A 24,489-nucleotide genomic window follows, 5' to 3' on the forward strand; every position below is an offset into this window, starting at 1 on the left:
ATGGTCCAGTATCCTCTAAATTAGCGCTGGGCAATATTATCTATGAGCCAAATCCAAGCCAACCTTTTTTTATCGATAGGGTTTCGTTGTCACACACATCCCACCCAGTCAATAAAGCTATTTTTGTCAATAAAGTTTTATTGGTCAGCCACATTCACTTTCCAACTGATTTTCCAGTATGCTGGCAGAGTTGGGTAGTTGTCCTTGGGAGACAGTGGCGTGCAGAGCCTTTAGATAATGATTCACTGGCTCCTTTCAGAACAACAGGAAAAGATGTTTACCCCCTGCCTTTGCTAATAGTATCTACTGTTGCAATTGCTTTACTACCAGTGTTTCTCCCCACCCCTACCCAACCCCAGGAGTTATGGATATTGGAACTGGCTAAGTATTCTCTGGGATCATTATAGACTTCACAGAAGTGGGCGTCAAGTTTTACTTTTCCCAAATCATTATGTAAATCTCAATGTGTTCACTTAAAGAAAGGAATTGAAATCAATTTTGGTCGTCCACTGGAAAGCCTGTGTCTAGTTGTCAATAGCTCGCTCACCATTTCAAGCAACTACAGCTCAGAGATAACTTTGGACATTCCCTAACGCATAACAGAGTTTCCCATTTGAAGTTTATGTTTCCGGCGCTTAATACCTCGGAACTTTTCTGAAGTGGGCTATAAAGATGCAGCACCCACCATCTCAGCGTCTTTTTATGGATTCAGGAAAGACTGATGCTTATCTGAATTACTTTTGATCTCAAAGATCTTCTAGAAACAGGCCCACTTAAGCCATTCCCACCGTTTCCTGGATTTTGGTGTATCAAAAGTACCACCATAGATTTGAGCTCTTCCTATTCCTTCCCTGAGTCAATGCCAGGAAACAGGGCGCTGTGCGATTTCTATTTTTTCACTAATAGCATTGTTCGCTGTAATTGAAGACATAAAAGGCCTTCAGAAGTGATTCTTTTTAGGTTTGATTTGCATGTGAGGCTGCTTCTCACTCAAGTCGTCTTCTTTGTCAATATTTTACCATTTGCCCTGGATTATAAAGGTCCAGGGAAATGCCCTTCGTCGGACTCCTTTAGTGTGATCTGAAAAGCAAAGAGAAGTTAAAAAATCATTTCCAGTGGTCCACTGTGAAAGTGTTCACTGAAGGAATCAGGGTAACTCTTTTTTACTTTCATGCTGTGTGTATGATTCATGGTCTTGGTTTAGTGACGTACTGTCATGTAGGCACCAACTACCCAATTCTGGCTTTGAATCCTGCTTGGCAGCTTGGCTGAATCATGAATGGCTTTGTGGGTGGCTGGGTTTTTTCCATTGCATGAGATGAAGTCAGCACAGAGCGCCCTGATTGGCTCATCCTCAGGATGGAATATCTGGGTGTATCTTGTATCTGGCCTGTGGAAAGCACTCAACATTGCTATCATCATTATCATGGTTGTTACTACTTGATGACTAGAGATGAGGAATATGAGCAAGGATGGTGTGATGTTTGAAGCCTTACCATGAGTGTTCCCTAACTTTAGGGACAGAAAGTATGATGACTCGCTTTGTTGGGCCATATAAAAATGAAAGGAAATGAAGCTGGGTGTGGTGGTACATGTCTGTGATCCTTGTACTTGAGAGGCTGTGGGAAGAAAATTTTAAGTTTGAGGCCATCCTGAGCTATAAAGCAAAGAAACAAATAAGAAATGATGAATATTTAAAGTAGCCAATCCAGTGTAGTTCACCGAGAACCAAAAAGTACATAAAAGGAGAATGTTCTGCCTTTCAGCTGAGCAGACCATCTAGCCTGCCAGCTGATTTGTATGTAGGGTCTTATTTTATCCTCCCAGCCAAAAAAAAAAGAGAGAGAGAGAGAAAGATTTCTTTCTCTTTTCATTATTATTATTATTGTTATTACTGTTATTGTTATTTATTGTTAGCCCTTGAATTAAAGCCTCATACTCTTGCTTGGCTTTTTTTTGTTTTTGTTTTTTCCCTCAAGGCTAGCAGTCTCTACCACTTGAGCCACACTGCTACTGCAGGCCTTTTGCTTGTTAGAGATACGAATCTCATATACTTTACTACCCGCTGCTGGCTTTGAGCGAAGAGTCCCAAATCACAGCCTCCTGAATAACTAGTAGCTAGGATTACCTGCCCCTGGTCCCAGCAAGAATTCTTAACTCCACTTGAGTAAACTGAGATTTCACAATGCTTTGTCCCAGCTCCTGAAGTGGATCAGTGGTTTGAACCTATGTATATTAGACTCTAGGATGCCTTTTCTTTCTGCTCTGCTAGGCTAGCTTCTAACTTGTAGCATTGACTGACTTCCTGATTCTTGTCAAAATCACTTAATTCTTGCGTGCCTTGTCTTTTCCCCTGTGAATAATCTCATTGGCTCGTGTCAAAAGGAAGCTGAAAGAGTATACATGTCAGTTCTGGTCACCAGAACCTTGTAGGGAGAACACATCAAGACCTGAAGCTCCCCAGTAACAGTGCTAGGGTTCTGTCACTGTGTGACTCTGTATAATTTAAATGTCATGTCCATTTCTTTAATTGTTGACAAGACTGTGATCTTCATGTACTTATTCTTTAATGTCAGCATAGTTTTATTCAAACACCAACCTGTGGATCAAAATGGAAAGCATTAATAAACTCTAGGGTGGCCTTGCATTAAGATCATGTGGCTGTATGAAGACCCTGGCTGCACCAGGCGTGAACTTGATATCTGAATGTCATCATGTCATCTTTCTCCAAATCCCATTACCACACAACATACATCATGTTCTGGACCCCTGAGGTTTTTCTCTGAACTGTTTCTGTCATGCATTCAATTCTCTTCCTGGTCATGGACAGTTTTTTGTTGTTGTTTTGTTTTGTTTTATTTTGTTTTGCCAGTCCTGGGGTTTAGCTCAGGGCCTGAGCACTGTCGTTGGATTTTTCTCAAGGCTAGAGCTCTATCACATAAGCCTCAGCATCACTTCTGGCTTTTTTCTATGTATGTGGTACCGAGGAATCGAACCTGGGTCTTCATGCATGCTAGACAAGCACTCAACTAGGCTAAACTCCTGGCCCCTGTTTTTTTCTTTTGGAAGCAAAAATAAGTCCTACATCTCTGCTTTTCCCTATATTTGTTCTGTTAAATTGTGTTGTTTTTTGTTTAGTTTTGGTTTTGTGCCAGACCTAGACTTAGGGCCTGGACACTGTCTCTGAACTCTTTTTTTGTTGTTGTTGTTTTGGCTCAAAGGTAGTGTTTTACCACTTGAGCCACAGCTATACTTCCAACTGTTTTGATGGTTAATTGGAAATGAGACTCTCATGACTTTCCTACCCAGGCTGGTCTGAAACCATGATCCTCAGATCTCAGCCTCCAAAGTAGCTAGGATTATAGGTGTAAAGCAGTTATGCCCAACTGGGGGCACTCAATAAATGGGCATGGTATATTCCAATAAAACTTAATTTACAAAAGGAGGCACTGGGTAGCTTTGGAACTATGGGCCATGGTTTTACCCACTTTTAACTTAGAGTTACTTAGTGACAGCTTGAATAATTTATTTCAGCTATGTATTCAGCAGTGGCAAGAGTGCTGATAAGTCAGGAGACATGATCTTGGAATAAGAAAGCTCCCTCCTCTGCCCAGCCTGCTGAGAGACTAATGTTAATCAGTACCATGGACTGAGACCTAAGTATGTTCCACCCTTGACCTTGACTGAGTGAGCAGTCCTCTGGATAGTAACATTTGCTTCGTAGGTTATAAGGTGTCATGCAGAGAATGACTGCAGCAATGTGTGACATCACTTCCTGGGCGGTGACTTGAGGAAAGGTGAATGGCAGCATATCCTACCACTTGGGGTAGCATCTCAGGCCCAGGTCAGTAAAATGAGGCTGGAGAACTCAGTTAGTACAAACCTGAGCCAGTGCTACGCTCTGACTCTTGAGCATCTTTCACTGATCACAGAACCATCCCTGGACCCTGTTTCTCCTAGATCTCTAAAGTGGTGAGGACCCTCCTCAGAAACCCTGCCGAGTCCTGTTGATATGCTTGCTACAGTTTTCCAAAGCCTGCCTCTCTCACAAGAATGCCTCTTGGAATTGACAAATCATGGTTTGCTTAATGTGCTCCCTTTATTGATGGGTTTTAACATAATGAGGCATCACCTGTTGATGGTGACTTGAGCCATGAAGAATGATTCTTAGAAGGATTTATTGGTGATTTAAAATACACTGGCCACTTCTGCTCTTTTGTTCTTCTCTCACATGCCCGTGACGAATCTACTTTGCTCTGGGACATGCTTTAGTAGCTGGATGTACACAGGCAAGGTCTCAGCCCTCAGCAAACATGTGCTAGGTAGGAAAGGTGGTAGGTGGACTCAGTTAATAGCAACAGGACATGCTGAGTGGGGGTGGTGGTGGCAGGTGCTATGGCATATTTAAGCAGAGTCCAAATGGAAGGGAAGAGGAGACTCATGTGGTGGGTGGGAGGCAAAGAATTTCAGGCAAAGAATAGAAAGGTTGGCCAGTAGAAGGTCCACCAAGGAAGGAGAAAGGAAGGGGCAGGTTGCAGAGGTAGAATGCATCTTACAATGCATACAGGACCTCAGGACACCATGAAGGGGTTCAGATTTCCTTCTAAAGGAGACTCATTGTCAGATCACTGGCTTCTGACCCTCAGCCTCAGTCCAGATGACCTTCCCAGCTCTGTACTTGGTAGGCCCTCCTGTCACTAGCTCTCAGACCTCAGGCTCCTCCCGGATCACAGACATGTATGACAGATCCACCGAGACTTGCAAGCTCCACCTCTGCATTTCAGCCCCACCCTGTCGCCTCCTCATACATTTTACCCATGTTCATCATTGTACTTACACAGCATCCTATCTGCCCCTGTCTCAAGCCTGTTCTCTGTGTGGCTTTTTTTTTTATTTCTTCTGTCATTTTATTTTTTATTTTTTCATATATTTTTATTGTAATTAATAGAAGGGTTACATGATATTTGCCAGATAGATGGTGCATTAATTCCCATACATTGATACCCTTTCACATGTCTTGGTCCCCATTTCCCTCCCCTCAACCCCACCCCTCATCTTGTTTTCCCCCGTTCCCTATCCAATTTCAGATAACCAAATACAAATATATCCGATATATCAGGTAACAAGTGAGATACTGTACCAATATGAGATAACCAAGGGACAGCAAAAGAAATGAGAGATAACATAGTACCTTAAGAACAACAATCAGGCCGGGAGTTTGGCCTAGTGGTTAAAGTGCTTGCCTAGCATGCATGAAGACCCGGGTTCGATTCCTTGGTACCACATACATAGAAAAAAGCCGGAAGTGGTGCTCAGGCTCAAGTGGTAGAGCTCTAGCCTTGAGAAAGTCCAAGTACAGTCCTCAGGCCCTGAGCTCAAGCCCAGGACTGGCAAAAAAAAAAAAAAAAGAACAGTCATTCATTATATGGCTTATGTTTCTTTTGAACTTTTTTTTCTGATAACCTTACAGTAGACAGAGGGAGTTCCTTTACTGCCTTTGCCCTGCCTGGGACATCATGTGTTGTTTCTATACCATTGGCCATTGGGGCAGGGCAGGGAGTTGAATCACAGTCTTTCTTTTTGGTTATTCTACAGCCAGCATCACACTTTGCATGGGTCTTTTCTGCATGTTGACTGTTCACCATATTTTACAGAGCGTTTTCTTTTTTTGCATATATAACCAAAGCATTGCAAATATTAAGTTATTAACACACTGAAAAATGCCATCCATCAGATGATTATCATCTAATGTTTTAATGATCACATTTTTTAATTCAATTATGCATGTTTGAATCTTTCAAATTTTCTTTAATTAAAAATTGCCTCCTGGCACTAGTATCAGAAAGAAGAAATGGAATAGAGTCAGCCAGATATAATTTAATGTTGGAAATTACAAGGATAACTGGGCTGTGGGATAAGTTTATTGGGTGACCATGACTTTACAGCCCTCATACGAAATTTCCTAATTGATTAAGAAAAATTTAATCCCTTTAAATAGAATTCATTTGCATTCAGGTAATGTTGCGCCCCCCCCCCCAATAAACCTCCCCTAACTGATTATTCATAGTGTCATTCGAAATGCTTAAAAATGAAAGACAGAGTTGGGTGAAATGTAGACTACTTAATACAGTGTGTATTTAATATAAAAGACATGCATTATTCATTTTTTGCAATTTGAATAACTTTGAATTTAGCATCCCTGTTCCTCATCTTTTTCTTTGATGAACAATTAATTATTAAAATATAATATTGTCTGCATACAGTGCCTGGATCCTTGAAAGTGGAATATGAGATTCATTCTATTCCAATCCTTTTATCTAGTAATGCACAGTACCTGCTTATTATGATATAATGAAATGAATGGTGGTATAAGGGGGTGTTTCAAATATTTTTCTCAACAATTAAGTGGCTGAAATAGGAAATGTTTGGAATTCAAATTACTAGTTGGAATAAAAGTTGGAGGCAGGAATGTTCTAGGGTATAATGTGGAATAACACTGCTTTACAAAAGGGGTAAAAATCATTTTTTGTTTGTTTTTTTAAGAAGTACTTCTAAGCACTTAAACTCTGTGTTCTATAGATACTCTCCCTAATTTCTGCTTTCTTTCTTTTCTTTTCTTTTCTTTCTTTCTTTGTTTCTTTTTTTTTTTTTTTGAGACAGGATCTAGCTATGTAGTTCAGGCTGGCCTGCACATCTACTTCAGCTTCTTGAGTGCTGGAATTACAGGCATGTGCCACCAGACCCTGCTTTACATTTCATCTCAACTACTATACATCCATTCAGTTCCTTAGAACTTCCTTATGAGGTCACTACTGTTATTATCCTATTTTACAGAGGAAACATTGATAGAGGTTAGATAACTTGGTGTAAGCCAGGCCTTTCAGGCTAGTTAGGATTCAAATCCAGTGGGCTTCTCCTTATTTTACAGTGCCAGCGTTCATGAAGATAGTGTTTGTGGAAAGATTGGTAGATATTGAAATTCCCTTTAAGCTTACAAGCTGTAATGTCAAACACACCTCTAGAGTTCATTTGTAAGTTGGGTGTTAGCTTACATCTCTAATCCGAGCACATGGGAGAGTAAAGAAGGAGAGTCAGGACTTTGAAGTCAACCTGGGCTACAGTAAGACCCTGACTCAAACCCCACCTCCCCAAACCAGACTTGTTTACTGTATTGTTCACCAAATAAATGATACTTCCATGATGGAGACCCTGTGAGCATGCAGCACAGCCTCCCCACCCACCCACAGATCTGGTGGGCATACCATCTAGGTGATTTTATAATACTTCAGACCTCTTCCCATATATCCATTAAAATAGAAATGGGTGGCCTGGTGCTGGTGTCCCAGGCCTGTAATCCCAGCTACTCAGGAGGCTGAGATCTGAGGATCACAGTTCTAAGCCTTCCGGGGCAGGAAAGTCTGTGAGACTCATCTCCAATTAACCACCAGAAAACTGGAACTGGCGCTATGACTCAAAGTGGTAGAGCACTAGCCTTGAGCAAAAGAGCTCAGAGACAAGTTCAAGCCCCAAGTTCAAGCCCTACCAAGGACAAAATGGGAACAAGGACAAGAGAAATGGGGACCAAGACATGAGAAAGGGTATCAATGTATGTGAAGTAATGCACCTTCTATTCGGTGAATGTAATGTAACCCTTCTATTAATTACAATAAAAATATATGAAAAAAAGAAGAAACAGAAATGGGCAAAATATAGCCTGAGGGACAGATCATCCAGTGTGTCTATTTTTGTGTAGCCTAAGAAACCTTTTTTTTGTTTTTTGGCATGTGATTCCTCATTAAATGAAACTATTACCCTGAGAAAGAATTGCATTTTTCTCATTAACAGACATACATTTTAACGATTGTACTCTGTTATTATTAGAATTTTAATATTGTATCATTAATAAGTAGGTTTGTTATGTAAGCATCTATATAACATCTTTCATATTGCCTCTTGGATTTCAAAACCTAAAATATTTACTATCTGATGCTTTGCAAATCTCTAGTTTAAAACACAGAGGGAGGCAGCCTGGAACTTTTTCTGATTGCTCTAGGCAATGTGATTGTCTGGATAAAGCAGAGCTTATGGGTCAGGCACTGAGCTAAGCCCCTTACATTGCTTCTTAATTGTCATAGCAATCCTGAGGTGTATCTGTAGCCTTATAATTGCCATTTTATAAATTGTGGTAATAGCTCAGAGAGGTTAAATCTTTGCCTAAAATCACACAGCTGTTAAATATCAAACTAGGCCATGAAAAAGCTAGAGAAGATGTCAGACCCAGGGCACCCTTAGGCATGAGGAATCTAGTTAAAGAGAATTAAAAAGACATGGGAACCAAATATTAAAAGGTATAGATGATAAGATTGTGGTGGTCTGAAGGAATAATAGTAATAATTAGGATAAGAATGATATCAATCATTCATTCTAAGCCTGTTTTCTTTAATCTTCTCAGGTTTACTTCCCTGCCAAGCAAAGGTAGCATGGAGGTGGTGGGATTGGAGTTTGAAGCAGACAAGTTACACATCCACTTTACTTACCAAGCCCTGTTAGAATAGGAAAGTAAGGTGGAGGGAAGGGGCAGACTTTCATGGCACCGTGTTCCAGTCCCTCTGGATTCTGTAAAGAGGTAAATTCCACTTGAGCCATGTGAAGTGGCGCATACCTGTAATCGCAGCTACTTAGGCACTTGAGATAAAGATCGTGATTTGAGGGTATCTGTGGCAAGAAGTTTGTAATACAACCCCCCCCCCCCCGCCCAACATACACACTGGCAAACATACATTTCAACCAAAACATATGGGCACAGTGACGGACACTTGTATCCTAGCTACTCGGGAGGAATCGATGAGAAGATTATGTCCTGTCCCCAGCTAAAGCACACGACTCTATCTGAATAACTAAAGCAAAATGAACTGAGATGGTGACTCAAGTGGTAGAGCAACTACCTACCATGTGGAAGGCCCTGTGTTGAAACTTCAGTGTGTTCTGACATTTGAAAAAAATTTTTTTTTCCAAATTGTTTGTATACTCCTTGAGTTTTTGACCTTGGGTTTGTTAACTTTGCCCTTAGCCTTAAAGGCCTAAGTAGTAGTTTTCAAAGTAACCCTGGGTCTCCAGTTCAAGATTTTGCCTGGAAAAGAAAAATGGTTCTTTGGCTTCCAGCTTCAGTAACTAGGGTAGCTACCGGGTCTTCCAGGCCTCCTGAGTCTTGCTGTAGTCTAGTGGTCAGTTGGGTGTAGAAGCCAGGTACTCCACTCCCACCCCACACCTGGGCCTACCCACCCAGCACAGCTGGATCACACGGTGAGAGCCACACCCTGCAGCTAAGGCCCTTGAGTGGCCAAGGACAGAGGAGCCTGTTATCCTGCAGCCAGGCTCACACTTGCATCTCCCTGAGGGTCCCTGTAAACTCGCAACCCCACACAGGAAATTGTTTTCCCATCTTAATCTGGCTGTGTTGAAATTTCCCCTTGAATTCAGACCTCTTCTGGTTGGTGAAGCCAGAGTTTCTGCTATATCTCTTTCTGTGCTCTTTAAAGGTATAACCTCCTCCTGAGTGGGTGCCTGAGCCTATGTCTGGCAGAGATGGCTTTGTTACTTCCTGGTACATACACAGCCCTGATGTTGAATCAAGCTCCTGGGGAAAGTTGCAGGGCTTTTAGTTTTTCTCCTTCCTTGTTGAAGTTAGAGCTCTTGATCCCAAGCCAGGATGATGTGAAGGGTCTGCCGTCAAGTTCACCAGCAGCAGGGAGGACTAGGTGGTGGTTTGGCAGCCACTCTACCATCCTCCCTACACGCCATCTATCGCTCCAGGCTTTGTGCTGGCTATTTACACAGTTCAGGAAGCACAGAAGCAGCCTTGCAGAGGCCAAAATAATTCCTTCTCACAGCCAAATCCATCCCAGCCAAACACACTTACAGAGATCAAGAGATCAACCCCCCGCCATCCCAAGGCCTTGGTAACTAGGTTTCAATTAAAGCCAGACCCTACATCCCTGCTATTTCCTGTTCTCCAACAGGAACCGGTTTGGTAATTTTCATTGCAGAACCCAGTAATTTGAAGATTTTTCACATATATTGGTTAACAGTTAATTCTTCCTTTGAAAGAACAAATCAAGCTGCGTATAGTGGTGTAGGTTCACAGTCCCAACACGAAGGAGGAAAACCAAGACCAGCTATGCTTGTAGAGTGTAACTAAATAGTACCTGGCAGATGCAGAGAGACCCAAGTAATCTCTGAATCTGGTTCCACAGATAGCGCTTGCGTGCTCTCTCTCTCTCTCTCTCTCTCTCTCTCTCTCTCTCTCTCTCTCTCTCTCTCTCTCTCTCTCTCTCTCTCTCTCTCTCTCTCTGCCCCTCCCTCCCTCCCTCCCTCCCTCCCTCTTCTCTCTCTCTCCCCCTCCCCCTTCCCCTCCCTCCCTCCCCCCTCTCTGTCTGGTCAGTGGTTAGGCTTGAATTCAGGACTGGTGTTCTGTCTTGCTCAAGGCGAACACTTTGCCACTTTGAACCACAGCACCACTGAAAATGACTCCAGTGAATAATTGAATAATTGGAGATAACAGTCTCAGGAATATTTGCACCCAGGCTGGCTGGCTTTGAACCACGGTCCTCAGATCTTAGCCTCCTGAGTAGCTAGGATCACAGGTATCTGCACCTGGTACCATTGATCTCTTTTAAGAAGAATTTATACCTTTCACCCTCCTAGTGCTGGGCATCTCTGTTGGAATGCTTTCATAGTTTCCCAGTTCCATAGACTTCGTAAGCCCAAGGTTCATTTGTGCCCGGGTGTCTGCATCGTTGTTTTGTGTGAGAGAGAAGAGAAAAGAGGAGATGAGAAGCTTGGAAGACATGTGTTTATGGAACTGCAATGGAGCCCCCCAGATTCTCCAGGGATGTCATAGGACCTATAATGGAAGCCATAGGTAGCCAAGGAAAACTTGTAGCTAGATTCTTACAGTCCTATGACATCTTCAACAGGAATGCAGGGTAGGTTGGGGGTCTTAGAGCTCCATTTCAAAAGCACAAGTTGGAACAAGAACCCACTCTTGTGAAGGAGGCAGGGTGATTACTAAGTCTGGTTGGGAGACTTACAAGGCCAGTGTCTTAAATTACTATTGAACTATTCCTGTTTGCTTCAGGGACTTCACAATTATTATTCACATCACCTAAAATGCTTTTCCTCACTTTTTTTTTTGTTTGTTTTTGCTCCTAGTCTTCTAATTTCTAACTTTAGCTTCTTTAGTCAGAAACTGTGTCATGGTCATTGATCAATATATACCCATCTTTGCTTTTTGGGATCTGTGTGACCCCAGGCACGTACTAACCCATGCCATGCCTTCTTCCTCTGAAAGTTATTATAATATGTCCACTTTGGATGTCACCATTTATCCTTAAGTAAAGACATCTCCATTTTTAGGACTATCATCTGTAAATTAAGGGATATATTAGGGATATATTAGGATAGACCTTGGGTGAAATCATAACGACGCATTGTTGACTTGTACTATTCCCTCCATAGGGAGTCTGTCATTAGGATCAGTTCATAAATGGTTGAATAGAAAAGGGTTCTGTGGTAAGACAAGACTGAGAAATGGAGTAACCAAAATCTAAACTATTTTTTCCCCCTGCAGGACTACTCAAAGAATTAAACCATGAGAGGCTGTTTTATTTCTTGGGGGTGAAGGAAGAATTCTAGATACTTGTTAGGCTGAGATCTGAGGAGCATAGTTCAAAGCTATCCCATGCAGGAAAGGCCATGGGACTCTTATCAATTGAGTTAACCACCAGAAAACCAGAAATGGAGCTGTGACTCCAAGTGGTAGAATAGTAGCCTTGAGCAAAAGGGTTCAGGGAGAGTACCCAGGCCCTTAGTTCAAGCCCAACAACCAACAAAAATAAAACCAAAACATACTGGCCAGTGCTAGCATTCGCAGACCATATCCTGAGAAATGCTGCTTTGTTTCCTGAGACCCTTCTGGCATGGGCTGCCCACACTCCTCAAGGTACAAACACATAAGGCTGAGACACACAGCATTGGTAAGCCAGAGATTGTGAGTACATCTGTGTTGTGTTAGACTCACTTTTGTGTTCTTCTCTTCCCAAACAGAGAAGGAGACCTTCCTGGATCCTTTTGTCCTTCGGGATCTCCTGCCCGCCTCTCTGGGTAGCTATTATCGATACACTGGCTCCTTGACCACCCCTCCCTGCAGTGAAATCGTGGAGTGGATTGTATTCCGGAAACCTGTTCCCATCTCTTACCATCAGGTAGATACACAGCCCATGTGGGTTTCGATCCATGCTTTGTCCTCACTGTACTATCCAACATTCCTATACCTAATTACTGAGAATTTTTTTAAAAATGTGTGCAAGTTCAGATGACTTTTACATTCTACTTATAAAACTGAGACATTTTCTAGACTAAGGATATGTCAATGATATGATCTTGTCCACATGAGCGAGAAATGAATTAAAAAATATATTGGTCCTGATTTAAAATGAGTATCCGGTTCAGCAGCAAAATACACTTAGGTGATCAACTGAAGTTGATTCATTCTGTGATGTCTCTGGTATCTCCCAATACAATTTACTAGGGAGAGAAACTGGTATTTGAGAACAAAAGAAGTAAAAATCACATTGCCTTACCAACCTTGAGTTTTTTTTCTTTCCCTTGCACTAAGAAGTTCCTGGGTGTATGTGTTCTGTGTCATCAACAACAGTCACTGAAATTACGTGTGAAGTCGCTCTCCCAGAATATGTGGACTCCTTTCTGATATGGTGACATGGTGTTCAATGAGTAAATAACTATTCAATGATTAAATAACTTTTATGCAACTGAATGGAGTGTTATCCCCAAAACTCCTAGAAATGTCACTGGGGTGATACTGTCAGCAAGAGAATAAACAGAACCAGCAGTTTGAGAGAATAGTCATAGGGATCCCTTCAAGAATTAGGTAGTGAGGGATGGGAACATGGCCTAATGGTAGAGTGCTTGGCTAGAATGCACAAAGACCCAGGTTCAATTTCTAGGTACCATATACCTAGAAAAATCCAAAAGTGGTGCTGTGACTCATGTGGTAGAACTCTAGCCTTGAGATAGCTCAAGGACAGTGCTTAGGCCCTGAGCTCAAGCCCAGGAGACTGGCAAACAAGCAAACAAAAAAGAATTAGGTAATGATGATCTACTGGGTTTAAACCCAGAACCTCACATTCTCCTGTGGCTTTTCCACTCAAGGCTGATACTTTACCACAGCTGCACTTTGGGCTTTTTGATAGTTAATTTGAGGATTTATCTGCCCTGGTTGGCTTCAAACCTTGATCCCCAGATCTCAGCCTTCTGAATAACTAAGCTTTCAGGCATGAACCATCAGAGCCCAGCAGGAACTTATTTTTTAAATTCTCCATTGATTTCTTCGATCTTTCCAATCAACATATTTTTGAACAGTAAAACATAAAATATGCTCTATCAGCTGCAAATTAGCTGAGAATTGCAGGCATAAAATGTGGTATTGTTTACTAAGTTCTTTGTATGTGTGCACCCATTTAATCCTCATCAATATTTAGGAGGTGGGGGAGCTATGTTCACCTCCACTTTATAGGAAAGACAAATGGCACAGGACTTAAGAAACATGCCCCAGATCACACAGCTGTGATCATAAAGCTCCTACTCTGACCACTGAGGCTACCACAAATTCAGAAAAGAGATCTGTGTACACAAAGATAGGAAATAAAATGTATCATCAATTGAGCTGTGAGTTGCTTTCATCACTGTGACAAACATCCAAGCAAGTTGCCCTAAAGGAAGAATGCTAGATTTTGCCCAGAGCTTTTGAGGTTGCAATCCAAGGTCCACAAACCCATTTCTTGGACTTGACGTGGGGTATAGCCAAGCATCACAGTGACAGGAGAGGTTGGTAGAAGGGTGCTGCTCACAGTATGATAGTAGAATTTGAAAAGAGACAAAGGAGGAGCCAAGGACAAGTTATATCCTCTTGTTCCTCCAGTTAGGCCCTATTTCCTAATAGCTATAAACTCCGGGGTAGATAAATCCACTGATGGAATTAGGACCCCAACAGCGCCACCAGCTGCAGCCAAGCCTTTCACACATGAGTCTTTCTTAGAGAAGCATTTCATATCCAAACTACAAACTTTACATAGGTCAGCATAAGTGGCAAAGCAACCTGGTGACAAGGGTATTAGACTAATGTGGTAAGCAGAACATCGTGGCATGGGGAAACTAGGTGACGCTCCGAGCAGTCATGCGTAATGAGTGGCCAGCCAGAAACCATGCTTGGCTTTACCTGCTTCGATGTTTGGGACCAGTGTATTCTACTGCTTCATTTTAGGCTTGTTTAAGGGCATGACATTTGTTCATTCTTCCTCCCTGCATTTCTGCTACTTGGTCCCCCTCCCTCCTAAATAGATAAAAACAATAAAAATAAAAACCAAAAGCAAAAACAGAGAATACCTCCATCACCACCAGCCACCAAAAAAAACCCCCAAAAGCAAACAAGCAAACAAAAAAACCCCATTTTCACTTCCTGCAATTTATTTTGATAAATAGTACCTCAACAATTCAGGGCAGTGAAGCTTCAGTTTCATAACTATACAGGTTTATCTACTTTTTTTAGGAAGTCCAAGTAATGGAAGAACTAATTGGTTGGCTGGACCATTAACACATACTGGGTTGTATGGCAGCTCTTACCTGTGTAGGAGGTCTAAATCAAAGTCTTAGCTTGCACCTTGACTAACTGGTGTCTGTCCATTGACATTTGGTGACTAGAGTGTCTAGAAAATGCTTCGTTAGTGCATTTGAACTTCCATTCGCCTACCAAAGATATACCAGGAGAAGAAATAACGTTTTCTTTACCTTCTAATCTGTACTTCTTGGCAGGTATTAAATTTCAGGGAAACAGAAACAAAAAAAAATCATGGTCTTTTTAATTTCTTTGTTATAAACCATATGCAGATAAAACTTCCATTCTGTCAGGGCTCCTGTTCCATCTTTGCTTCCCTCCCCAGATAAGGAATGGCTGCCATTCATATGGCCTGGCTGGATCCTTGCTGGCTGGCTCCATTGAGGTCACAGCTGTGACATCTCCTGGAAAGAACCACCCTGGTCATCTGAGTGGTACAGCTTCAGACCTTCCCGCTGTAACCCTGCCAACATCCTTTCTGAAGTTAACGTTGCCAAAAGACCAACAGCCAATTCAGAAAGGCCAAACACTAAAAATAAAAACTTAGGGAGTCTACTTCTGCTTTCATCCAAAAGAAAAATAGTCCTCATCCTTCCAGTCTTTTGCTGCTCTCTTTCCCTTCAGCCTCCCTCTCTTGTCTCTCAGGCACTGCGTGTGTACCTACAAAACAGTCACCTTGAAAGCATGGTCACTGGAAGTGCAAGAGTGTGTGAACACCGTTATGTGCTGTGGTGTGGGTTTCTTTCACACCTTCTGGAGTACATGTGAGCTCTCCTTTGTTTCTTTCCTCCTTTTCATTTTCTTGTGTGAATCTAGTTGGACATTGGCAGATGCACTGTCAACAGCCAACTCTGCCTCTAATACGTGTGGAGATCTCCATCAAAATGTACAGTGCTAATTGTTGTGTTAACTCCCGTGGGCAGCATGTCTATTTAGCCATACTAATTGTGTGTGTGTGTGTGTGTGTGTGTGTGTGTGTGTGAGAGAGAGAGAGAGAGAGAGAGAGAGAGAGAGAGAGAGAGAGAGAGAGAGAGAGAGAGAGAGAGAGAGAACCTGGAGCCTGAATTCAAGGCCTAGAAACTCTTCTTCAGCTATTTAGTTCAGGATTATCACTGTACCACCTGCGTCAGCATTGTACTTCTGACCTTTCTGGGAGAGTGGGGAGGGGTAGTAAATTAGAAATAACAGTGTTCCAGACTTTCCTACCCTGGTGACTGGTTTTGAACCATGATCCACAGACTTCAGCTTCCTGAGTACCTAGGACTACAGACATGAGCCACCAGTGCCTGGTTTGGCCCCATTAAATTTTGACTCTAAATACCCTGTTTTCCAACCAAAATGGTTCTCTTTTGAGGATTCAAGGGAGGGGAGCTGCCATATGGAGTTTGTTACCTGTCGTGTGTTTGTGTCAGTCAGAGAAGGTGATTATCTTATCTTGGAATCCAGTGTTCTAGATTTATTATAGAACAGAAGTTCCCAGATGCTTGCTGCTTGCCCATTCACAACTTTTGTCAATGCTTCCTATCTAGAACTGTCGTCCCCTGTTGTTCAAAATGAGACATAGCTTATAATTTGTTCCAGCATGAGTTTTATTCATGTACTTTGATACACTCTCAAAAACAATAGTAGTCTGGAGAGTATGTTTAATGTGTTTACTTTCGGATCCTTGATATTTTTTCCCTTACAAATAAGTTGGAATTGTTAGGAAATGTTTGTTTGCATTACCCATAAACCCTTAAAGGGATCTTTGTCAATAAAGAATAGAAGACCTCTTTGAAGTTCATGCACAGGACCTTGAAAGTAAACTAGGTTCTTTTCCTTACTCCATTCACTCATCCAAGTAATGGATCTACTCAGGGGCTCAGTTTTTCCATCTGTGAAATGGTGAGGTGACAGAATGCATGTGGTATGTGCACTGAACAGCCAGTCTTCTGCCTAGTACAAGGAAGAAGTGCCCAGACAAAGTTTAGTTTGCTTTTTCCTTAGTATGTTGAAATGATCACAGGCTCACACAGGGTCTTGTACATCCTACTGCTAAGCCACCTCTGCAGCAGCTAAATTAATGTCAGTAATACAGTTCAACCCACTCTGGAGAAATACTAATCACTTCATTGTAGGCTAGCTACGTTTCTAAAAGAATAACTATTTGTAACTACTGGCTGTCAGTTCTAGGTTTATGAACTGCCATGGTTCTCAAGGCAATGACAGCTAAGTCACTTAATTCAGGAAGTTTCTGTTCCAACACTGCTTGATGCGCTTGTTCATCATTAAGCCCACAGCTTTCTTTATTAATTACGATGATGCTCTTTCCCTTCCTGTCGTAGGCCTTCCTAAAATTACCTTTTGTGCAAAACTCTCTGAGCCTCAGAGGGACGTGACCCTACATGTAGCAAGCACTTCTCACATTTTATTTTTATGGCTGCAGTTCAGTGAGTAAAACTTGGGATGCTCCTGGCTATTGGAATTTCATATTCTACCAATTTTCTGGTTTAATAACGAGGCAACACAACAGCCATCTCTCCAGCCATCTCTGAAATGTGTCCTTGTGACCCTAGCTGAGACATTACACTTCTAGTGCTTATCCTCTGGTTTGTTATTTTGCTAATCAGGACTGGTTTTCTTAATTGCCACTATATACACATCTCTTAAAATATTGTGCATATCAGCCTTTTACTGGTTCATCATTTTATTACTCCTGATCTTTCTCATCTCTCCCTTCCAACCACAAGCTCCCTACACCATCATGAGGCCAAAAGCTCTTGTTCCACTGAATGGCATAAATAGATTTCTACTTTCCTTTGATATGAAATGACAGATTAAAACTAATTATTCCCCTGTAATACTTTTATAATAAAAATGAAGCTGAAATGATTTATATATACATACAGCCAACACATTTACAATTCAAGGTTAAAATTGTTCTTGAAACAGGACCAGTTAAAATGCAATTACAACTCCCCAAGCAGGGATAAAAGAAAGAAATGTTTCACACATTCATTCACTTCAAAAGTTAAAAAGTCAATTTAATATTATAGAAATTAAAAAATAACTTTCCTTTATTTTTACCAAATGATAAAGATTTCATTAGTTATCTTAAAGGAAAGATACATCCAAGTATAGTTAAATCTCACTTCTGGGAAAGGGGTAGCCCCATAAAGGTGAGCCTGGGTAGAGGTTGCGATTCTCCTTGTGACTGCATCTTGTTCAGCCCATTCAGTTCTTACTGTGCTTAAGTTATAGCTGGTTCCTTAGTGCACCAAAGATGGCTAATAGATCTATTCTGTAGTGCTGGCTTACCTGGCTGCACAGAGATCATCTGTGGGAATGATTTGGGGACTTCTGCTGTGACCATATTCAGTTCCTCCACTGTGTGGCTTCTCTTCTCATGGTTAATGTTGAAGGCATGTGTCCTGAAGACCAGCAAACAGAATCATCGCACCTGGGATCTGAATCTTCATTTCACCTATGTGACTATGGGCAAGTTATTTCATGTCTCTACTGCTCAATTTCCTTGGTAGTTCCTGATATTAGCTTTGCCCCTAGTATTAAAAATCCTATCAACCCCCTTAGATTTCTGTGATCAAGTACATAAGTACTGTGGGTTTGGTTTTGTTGTTGTTCATATGTTTGGTTTTTTGCACAGTCTTAATACATAAGTACTCATAAATATTCCCATAGTGTTCATGATTTTGAAATAATAATAATATAACATCAGGGATGTTATTTTAGGCTGAATACAAATTAGAAAGCAAAATAAAAGGCACAGAGCCTCTATGCCTCTGCTCATATAAAATAATATTTATTGAAATGAATTCCACGACGTGGAAACAAATAACAACAGTGACAACTTAAAAGAAACCAAAATGATTTTTCTGCACAGTGCTTGACTCATTCCTTGACAGTTTCTCAAGTAATGAGAAGGGAAAAAGCAGCTACAGCACCTTATATTGTTGGAAATGTTGAGAACCGCTGTCGAGTTCTGTATGAGATAATTCCAGCAGTGAGGATAACACTTATTGGACACCTACTGTGTGCCAGGAATTATTTCAAAGACTTGATGTACAGAAACTCACTTAAAAGGAAAATACGGGTGGAAGGCAACAAAGTTATTACTCATTACTCTCATATACACAAGGACACAGAAAGATGGGAACATTCAGTAAGTTGACAAGGGTTATTCCTTAGGTAGAATTCCAAGACAGAATTTTGAACCCAGGTCACAAAGGCAGGTATTTTAAAGTTGGAAAATTTGGCCCAGCTCAGATCATTAGGATCCCATAGTTAAGAATGGAAGGCTTGGGACTGGGAGTGTGGCCTAATGGTAGAATGCTCACCTAGCATGCATGAAGCCAGAAGTGGTGCTGTGGCTCAAATGGTAGAGTACTAGCCTTGAGCAAAAGAAGCTCAGTGACAGTGTCCAGGCCCTGAGGTCTAGCCCCAGGGCTGGCCACACACACACAAAAATGTACCCATGGATTTCTGGTCTAGGTGATTGCTATGCACCTCTCCACACTCCCATCACCTATGCAAGAATTCTGGGGGTTTCCACTCAGTGGCCAGACAGGACAGATAGCCTAGAATCGGGCCACTGGCAATTCTCTTTCCACTTAGAGGAATGACAGGGTTGGAGTGAGGCCTGTCACACCACCGAAAGGCATTGAATACATCTGCCAAGCTTCTCCTCCTCCTCGAACTCTTCTGTGCAACTGTCAAGAGAAGCTGTGATCCAGTTGACAATATAATATTGCTCAGGTCATCAGTTCATTCGGAGCCATCACAGTCTTTCTTCAAAAATCTGTGGCCACATTGAGGTAATGACAAGGAAGAGGCCTGAGCTTTTAAGCCATAGAGTGTCATTAAGCTGTAAGAGCAATTTAAGCAAAAGCATTTGTATGTTTCATTCACAACCTGACTCTCTCTACAGTTACCAGACTAATTCTTCCCTGAAGCATCAGACAGAAACTTCATAGGAGAACGAAGTGCTAGCTGTGAAAGCAGCAAGTGTTGTAGACAGTAAACAAACCTTCTAGTCAGATTGCTTGGGAGCCTCCTAGACCATCCTGAAGTGGCAGAGATTAACCTATTTCAGGAAAGTTCTCTGTCTTTACCAGAATATTTTCTATTTTACTGTGTGTGGCTGCCCAATGGGATTAAAAAAGAGAACAGAAAATGTTTAACAACTTACCCTTGTGAACAAATGCAATCCTACTATTACATAGATTATGTGAAAACGTAGCTAGGTACTTGGGGATGGGTAGGCTTAGGAGAGATGAGAGAGAAAAATAGAAAAGGTGACATTGATCAAGATGAATTGGACTCACACATTGATATGCTGAATTGAAACTCATTTGTCCAGCCACTTAAAGATAATCTTTTTAAGTTTCTAATACAAAGTGAGAATAAATCATCCCTAAAATTGAGTGCTCCTCCCTTGATTCGGCTCCCATCTCCTTGTATTTGGCCTTCTCTGGATATGGAGAAGAGACAGTCATCATGTTCCACATACAAGAGCCTTTAATCAAATTACTCCTTACTCGTCTTTTCCTCAGGCTAAACATTTCCACTTCCTTTAACCTTTACTCACAGGATTTATTCCCCAGCCTTTAATCATTTTTTTGTCATTCCTTGAAATGTCTTTATAGGGTCTTTGTTAATTCTTTTCACATACATTTCATAAGTCAATTATTTCTTCCTCTTCTTCTTCTTCTTCTTCTTCTTCTTCTTCTTCTTCTTCTTCTTCTTCTTCTTCTTCTTCGTCTTCTTCTTCTTCTTCTTCTTCTTCTTCTTCTTCTTCTTCTTCTTCTTCTTCCTCTTCCTCTTCCTCTTCCTCTTCTCTTCCTCTTCCTCTTCCTCCTCCTCCTCCTCCTCTTCCTCCTCCTCCTCCTCCTCCTGGGGCTTGAATCCAAGTCCTGGGCACGACCTTGAGCTTTCTCAAGACTAATATTCTACCCTGGAGCCACAGAACCACTTCTAGTTTTTGTTGTTGTTGTTGTTTTTTGTTGTGTGTGTGTGTGTGTGTGTGTGTGTGTGTGTGTGTGTGTGTGTGTGTGTGTGTTAGTCTGGGAGTCTAACCCAGAACTTCGTGCATACTAGGCAAGCACACTACCACTAGGCCACACTCTTGGCCACCCTGCAAATCATTTTCTCAAAAACAAAAAAATTTAAAAAGGAAAAGAAAATAAATCAGAAGCCTGTGTGTTCGTTCTTCTCTCTCTCTCTCTCTCTCTCTCTCTCTCTCTCTCTCTCTCTCTCTCTCTCTCTCTCTCTCTCTCTTTCTCTTCCTCTCTCTCCCTCTCTCCCTCCCTCTCTCTTCTCTTTCATACATTCTGCCTGATTTTGATCATTCTATCAAATGAGCCACAGCACTGTGTTAACATCATTTCTCTCAACACCATGAATTGTCAATATCTCAGTGGCTCCTATCTGAACACAGTGAATAGTTCAGTAGTTCAATTATGGGGGGAAAAAAGTCTGATAGGGTGCAGATTGCTCACATGTATAATCCTAGGGTCCTGGAGGATCAAACTTTGAAGCCAGCCCAAGCCGAACAGTTTGCTTTTCTTACTGTCATCTCTAAAATAGCTAGCAAAAAGCCAGGCTGGAGGCATTGTTCAGTTGATAGAGTGAGTAAACCAAGGAAGGCCTGGGTCCTGAATTCAAACCCTGGCACAGGCAGAAAAAAAGAATGCATATTTTTGTCATTTTGGATATTTCCCCCCCTCTTTACTATAAGTGCAGAAAAAGCAGAGAAGGGGGAATAGGACGAAAGCAAAGTTTCAACAGAAATGATCTGAAAAACCAGAATAGTCTTGGAGAATTGAGGTCATAAGGATATCATAGGACACTCTCAGGCTAGGATGAGCTAAGAGATACTATTACCTTGATGAAAAGGCACAAGAGATTTCTTCATGCTTTATTACCATTTCACATAAGCAATAGCATTGGAAAGAGGGAGAATAATGATAGGTAAATCTATTTACTTCAGTGATTTTGCTAAAATCACTAGCAGATGCATGGCTTTCTCATGCAAAGAGGAAGTCTCCAATTGTTGCTAGCAGATCATTTTCCGGGACATTCCCTGAGGTGGTTTGAGAAACAATGGTGTTAGCGCTAGGTAGTATTTCTTTTCTATTTTTTTTAATTTTAATTTTTATACTCTTCTGTTGGCTTTCACTTGGTTCCCCAAAGCCTGCAGCAGCTACCACCCCTTTTCCCTTCCCCCCCTTTTTTTTCTCCTGCTTGGAAAGCTTTTTCTGGTCCTGGTTGTTTTTGAAGGTCTTCCTTAGGGAATAAGCATTTGCATGTGCTATTTGGAGGAAGGACCTAAAGGGACCAGAAGTGCTCATGCACTTTTTCTCTCCTTGTTCTCTTATCTCTAGGAGCTGGGATTTGGGGGTGGGGGAATAAGAAAGACTGGATCTTTAACATGATTCTGCATTTCTTTGGTGACAAGAATCACGTGGTCCCAGGAGAACCAGTTTGACAGCCAGTCACAGCTCTATCTGTCACATGCCACACAATGACCTTTGATAATGATCTCCATGTAGAGAGCCACATAGAATCCCTTTTCATAGCAGAAATGCAATAGCAAAACTTTTCCATCCTCTCTTTTTGTTTGGCTTTGCTTTCCACAGAAAGTCTTGTGGGCTCTCTTTGGGGACACATTTCTTTCCAGCAGCTAGTCTCTTATTGAAAACTTACTGTGTGTCAAGTGACCTACCTAGATTTAATCCTTACACCTTAGAAGACAGGTCTTTCGATGACAGATGTTTTGCAGATGAGGCAACACAAGAGGTTGTTAGTGCATCCACGCTAACCATCTCATCAGTGTTGGCTTAGACAGTGTCCTTTCCTCTGTGTGTTCTGTGGTGGGTGACTTGGTGGTTTGGCTGAGCTGGATCCTTTGTATTTCAGAAGCTGCTCCTGCTAAAGAATGAAATCGCAAGTTCATTTCAAGCTTTGGGTGACAAGAACTGCAGACAAAAGAAATGTCTGATAGATGCTCTTAGGATGGTGACCATGTTTAGGAGGAAATGAGAGTCAGCGATCCCAGTTGGGCTGCATAGGGGACACACAGTGGGTGAACAATGAAGGATTCAGAGCCAGGCATTTTGGCCTCGCACCTTCCAATATCACTGGAAGTCTATGCTCCTTTCCATCATACAAAGGTCTTCTTGCCAGGAGTCCCTACAAAAAGGACTCTTGTCTGGGCCCCCAAGTGCTCAGCACAGCCGTGAACTGGATCGAGCAGGCAGGACAGACATTACAACCAGTTCCAGCAGGACGCTCCAGCCTTGTTGGTGTATTCGCTTTGGCATTGTTACCACAATCTTCTTGTCACCCACCTGCTTTGGTTCAGAGAGCTTGTAACTGATGTGGGTTTTTCTCCCCCTCCCTCTCTTTCTCTCTTTCTCTCTTCAGCTTGAGGCTTTTTATTCCATCTTTACCACCGAACAGCAAGACCACGTGAAGTCAGTGGAGTATCTGAGAAATAACTTCCGACCACAGCAAGCTCTGAATGATAGGGTCGTATCTAAGTCTGCGGTCCGGGATGCCTGGAGCCATGACATGGCCGACTTCTTAGACAACCCACTGGGGACAGAAGCCTCTAAAGGTAAATTTAGATTACATGCCCTGTCCAGGGAGAAGATTCCTTATCATAAATTACTTTGAATTAAAAGTAGTTTAAAGCCTGCCAAGAATTGGAACTTGACATTAAGAACATATGTTTCTCTCCTTTAAAAAAAAAGTCCAGATGATAAATAGAAGCAGTTGTGGGAACAACTTCAGTTAAATGGATAGGTTCAAAATTGTTCTTTTGACTAGCAATAGATCAATCATTTTTTTTCTGCATTTTTAGCTTGTCCTTCAAAAGTAGTTAATAATGTCTAAAGCAAACTCATGGAGAATCTTACCTTTTTAACTCTGTCCCTGTTGAGATGAGTTTTCTTCCTCTGAGCTCAAACATCAGGAGCTTTGCATTACTTCCAATACCCAGCATGCAACTCCTTCTCCCAATCACTCCAAGCAAGAATTCCAACACTAGGCTTGTTCTCCCACTTGAAGTTTGCTGACTCTTAAAACTATTGAGTTGTTTAATTTCCATATCTGATACACATGTGTCTGTCATGTTGAAGGCTTCTAAAATCAGCTCCATTTCTTCTTTCTCAGGGAAAATGAATGAGTTCCTCTCCTAGAGAATAAGAAAAAAGTCAGATTCTGCCCTTATCCTCTTCCTTTGGGGCTCTAGGCTTGATCTTGGCTTAGAGCTTGGGGAATAATGGAGGAAGAATATTGATCAAAACCCTAGTAGGTGGAAGGGAAGCATTCTCTTTTCTTGTCTACATATGGATATTTTCCAGTGCTTTCCTCCTTTGGGACTGTGAGTTTGAGTGACCTCCAGTATTGATACTGATATTGTGGCCTATTTGGTGTGGTAAATTAGATGTACCCCACCCCTAACAAAAAGAACCAACGTGTTACCATATGAACTTTGGGAGTGAGACAGGGCATAGCACTGTACGTTGTAAGTACATTGTACATTGTAAGTATCTACAGGATGAGCACTTTGATAAAAATGCTCCCACTTTCCACTTGTATACCTGGACATGAACTGAAAGAAAAAAGAAAGAGAACTGAAAATGAAGATCCGAGGGCCAAGTGTATTAATGCATCCATGTAAACCCAAATATTCTAGCTCTTCAAGAAGTGGAGCAAAATAAAGTTAGTAAAGATCCCACCCCTACCCATGTCAGCAAACAAGCTATGTGTTGTGGCAAATATCTCTGGGAGTCATA

The 24,489-nt window shown here is 41.6% G+C and overlaps 1 protein-coding gene across 3 annotated transcripts in view; it reads left to right on the forward strand.

Moving 5' to 3' along the window:
• The window catches only part of Ptprg (protein tyrosine phosphatase receptor type G), a 667,714-nt gene that overhangs the window by 528,682 nt on the left and 114,543 nt on the right, over positions 1 to 24,489 (forward strand). For all 3 annotated transcript variants that reach the window (XM_090323299.1, XM_090323309.1, XM_090323290.1), the window contains 2 exons: positions 12,106 to 12,263; positions 23,114 to 23,306. In XM_090323299.1, coding sequence (XP_090179425.1) covers positions 12,106 to 12,263; positions 23,114 to 23,306 — 351 coding nt within the window. The remainder of the gene's footprint in view (positions 1 to 12,105; positions 12,264 to 23,113; positions 23,307 to 24,489) is intronic.

This window comes from Megascapheus bottae, chromosome 2 (genome assembly GCF_031878675.1).
Source record: "Megascapheus bottae isolate mThoBot1 chromosome 2, mThoBot2.hap1, whole genome shotgun sequence".
Lineage (NCBI taxonomy): Eukaryota > Metazoa > Chordata > Mammalia > Rodentia > Geomyidae > Megascapheus > Megascapheus bottae.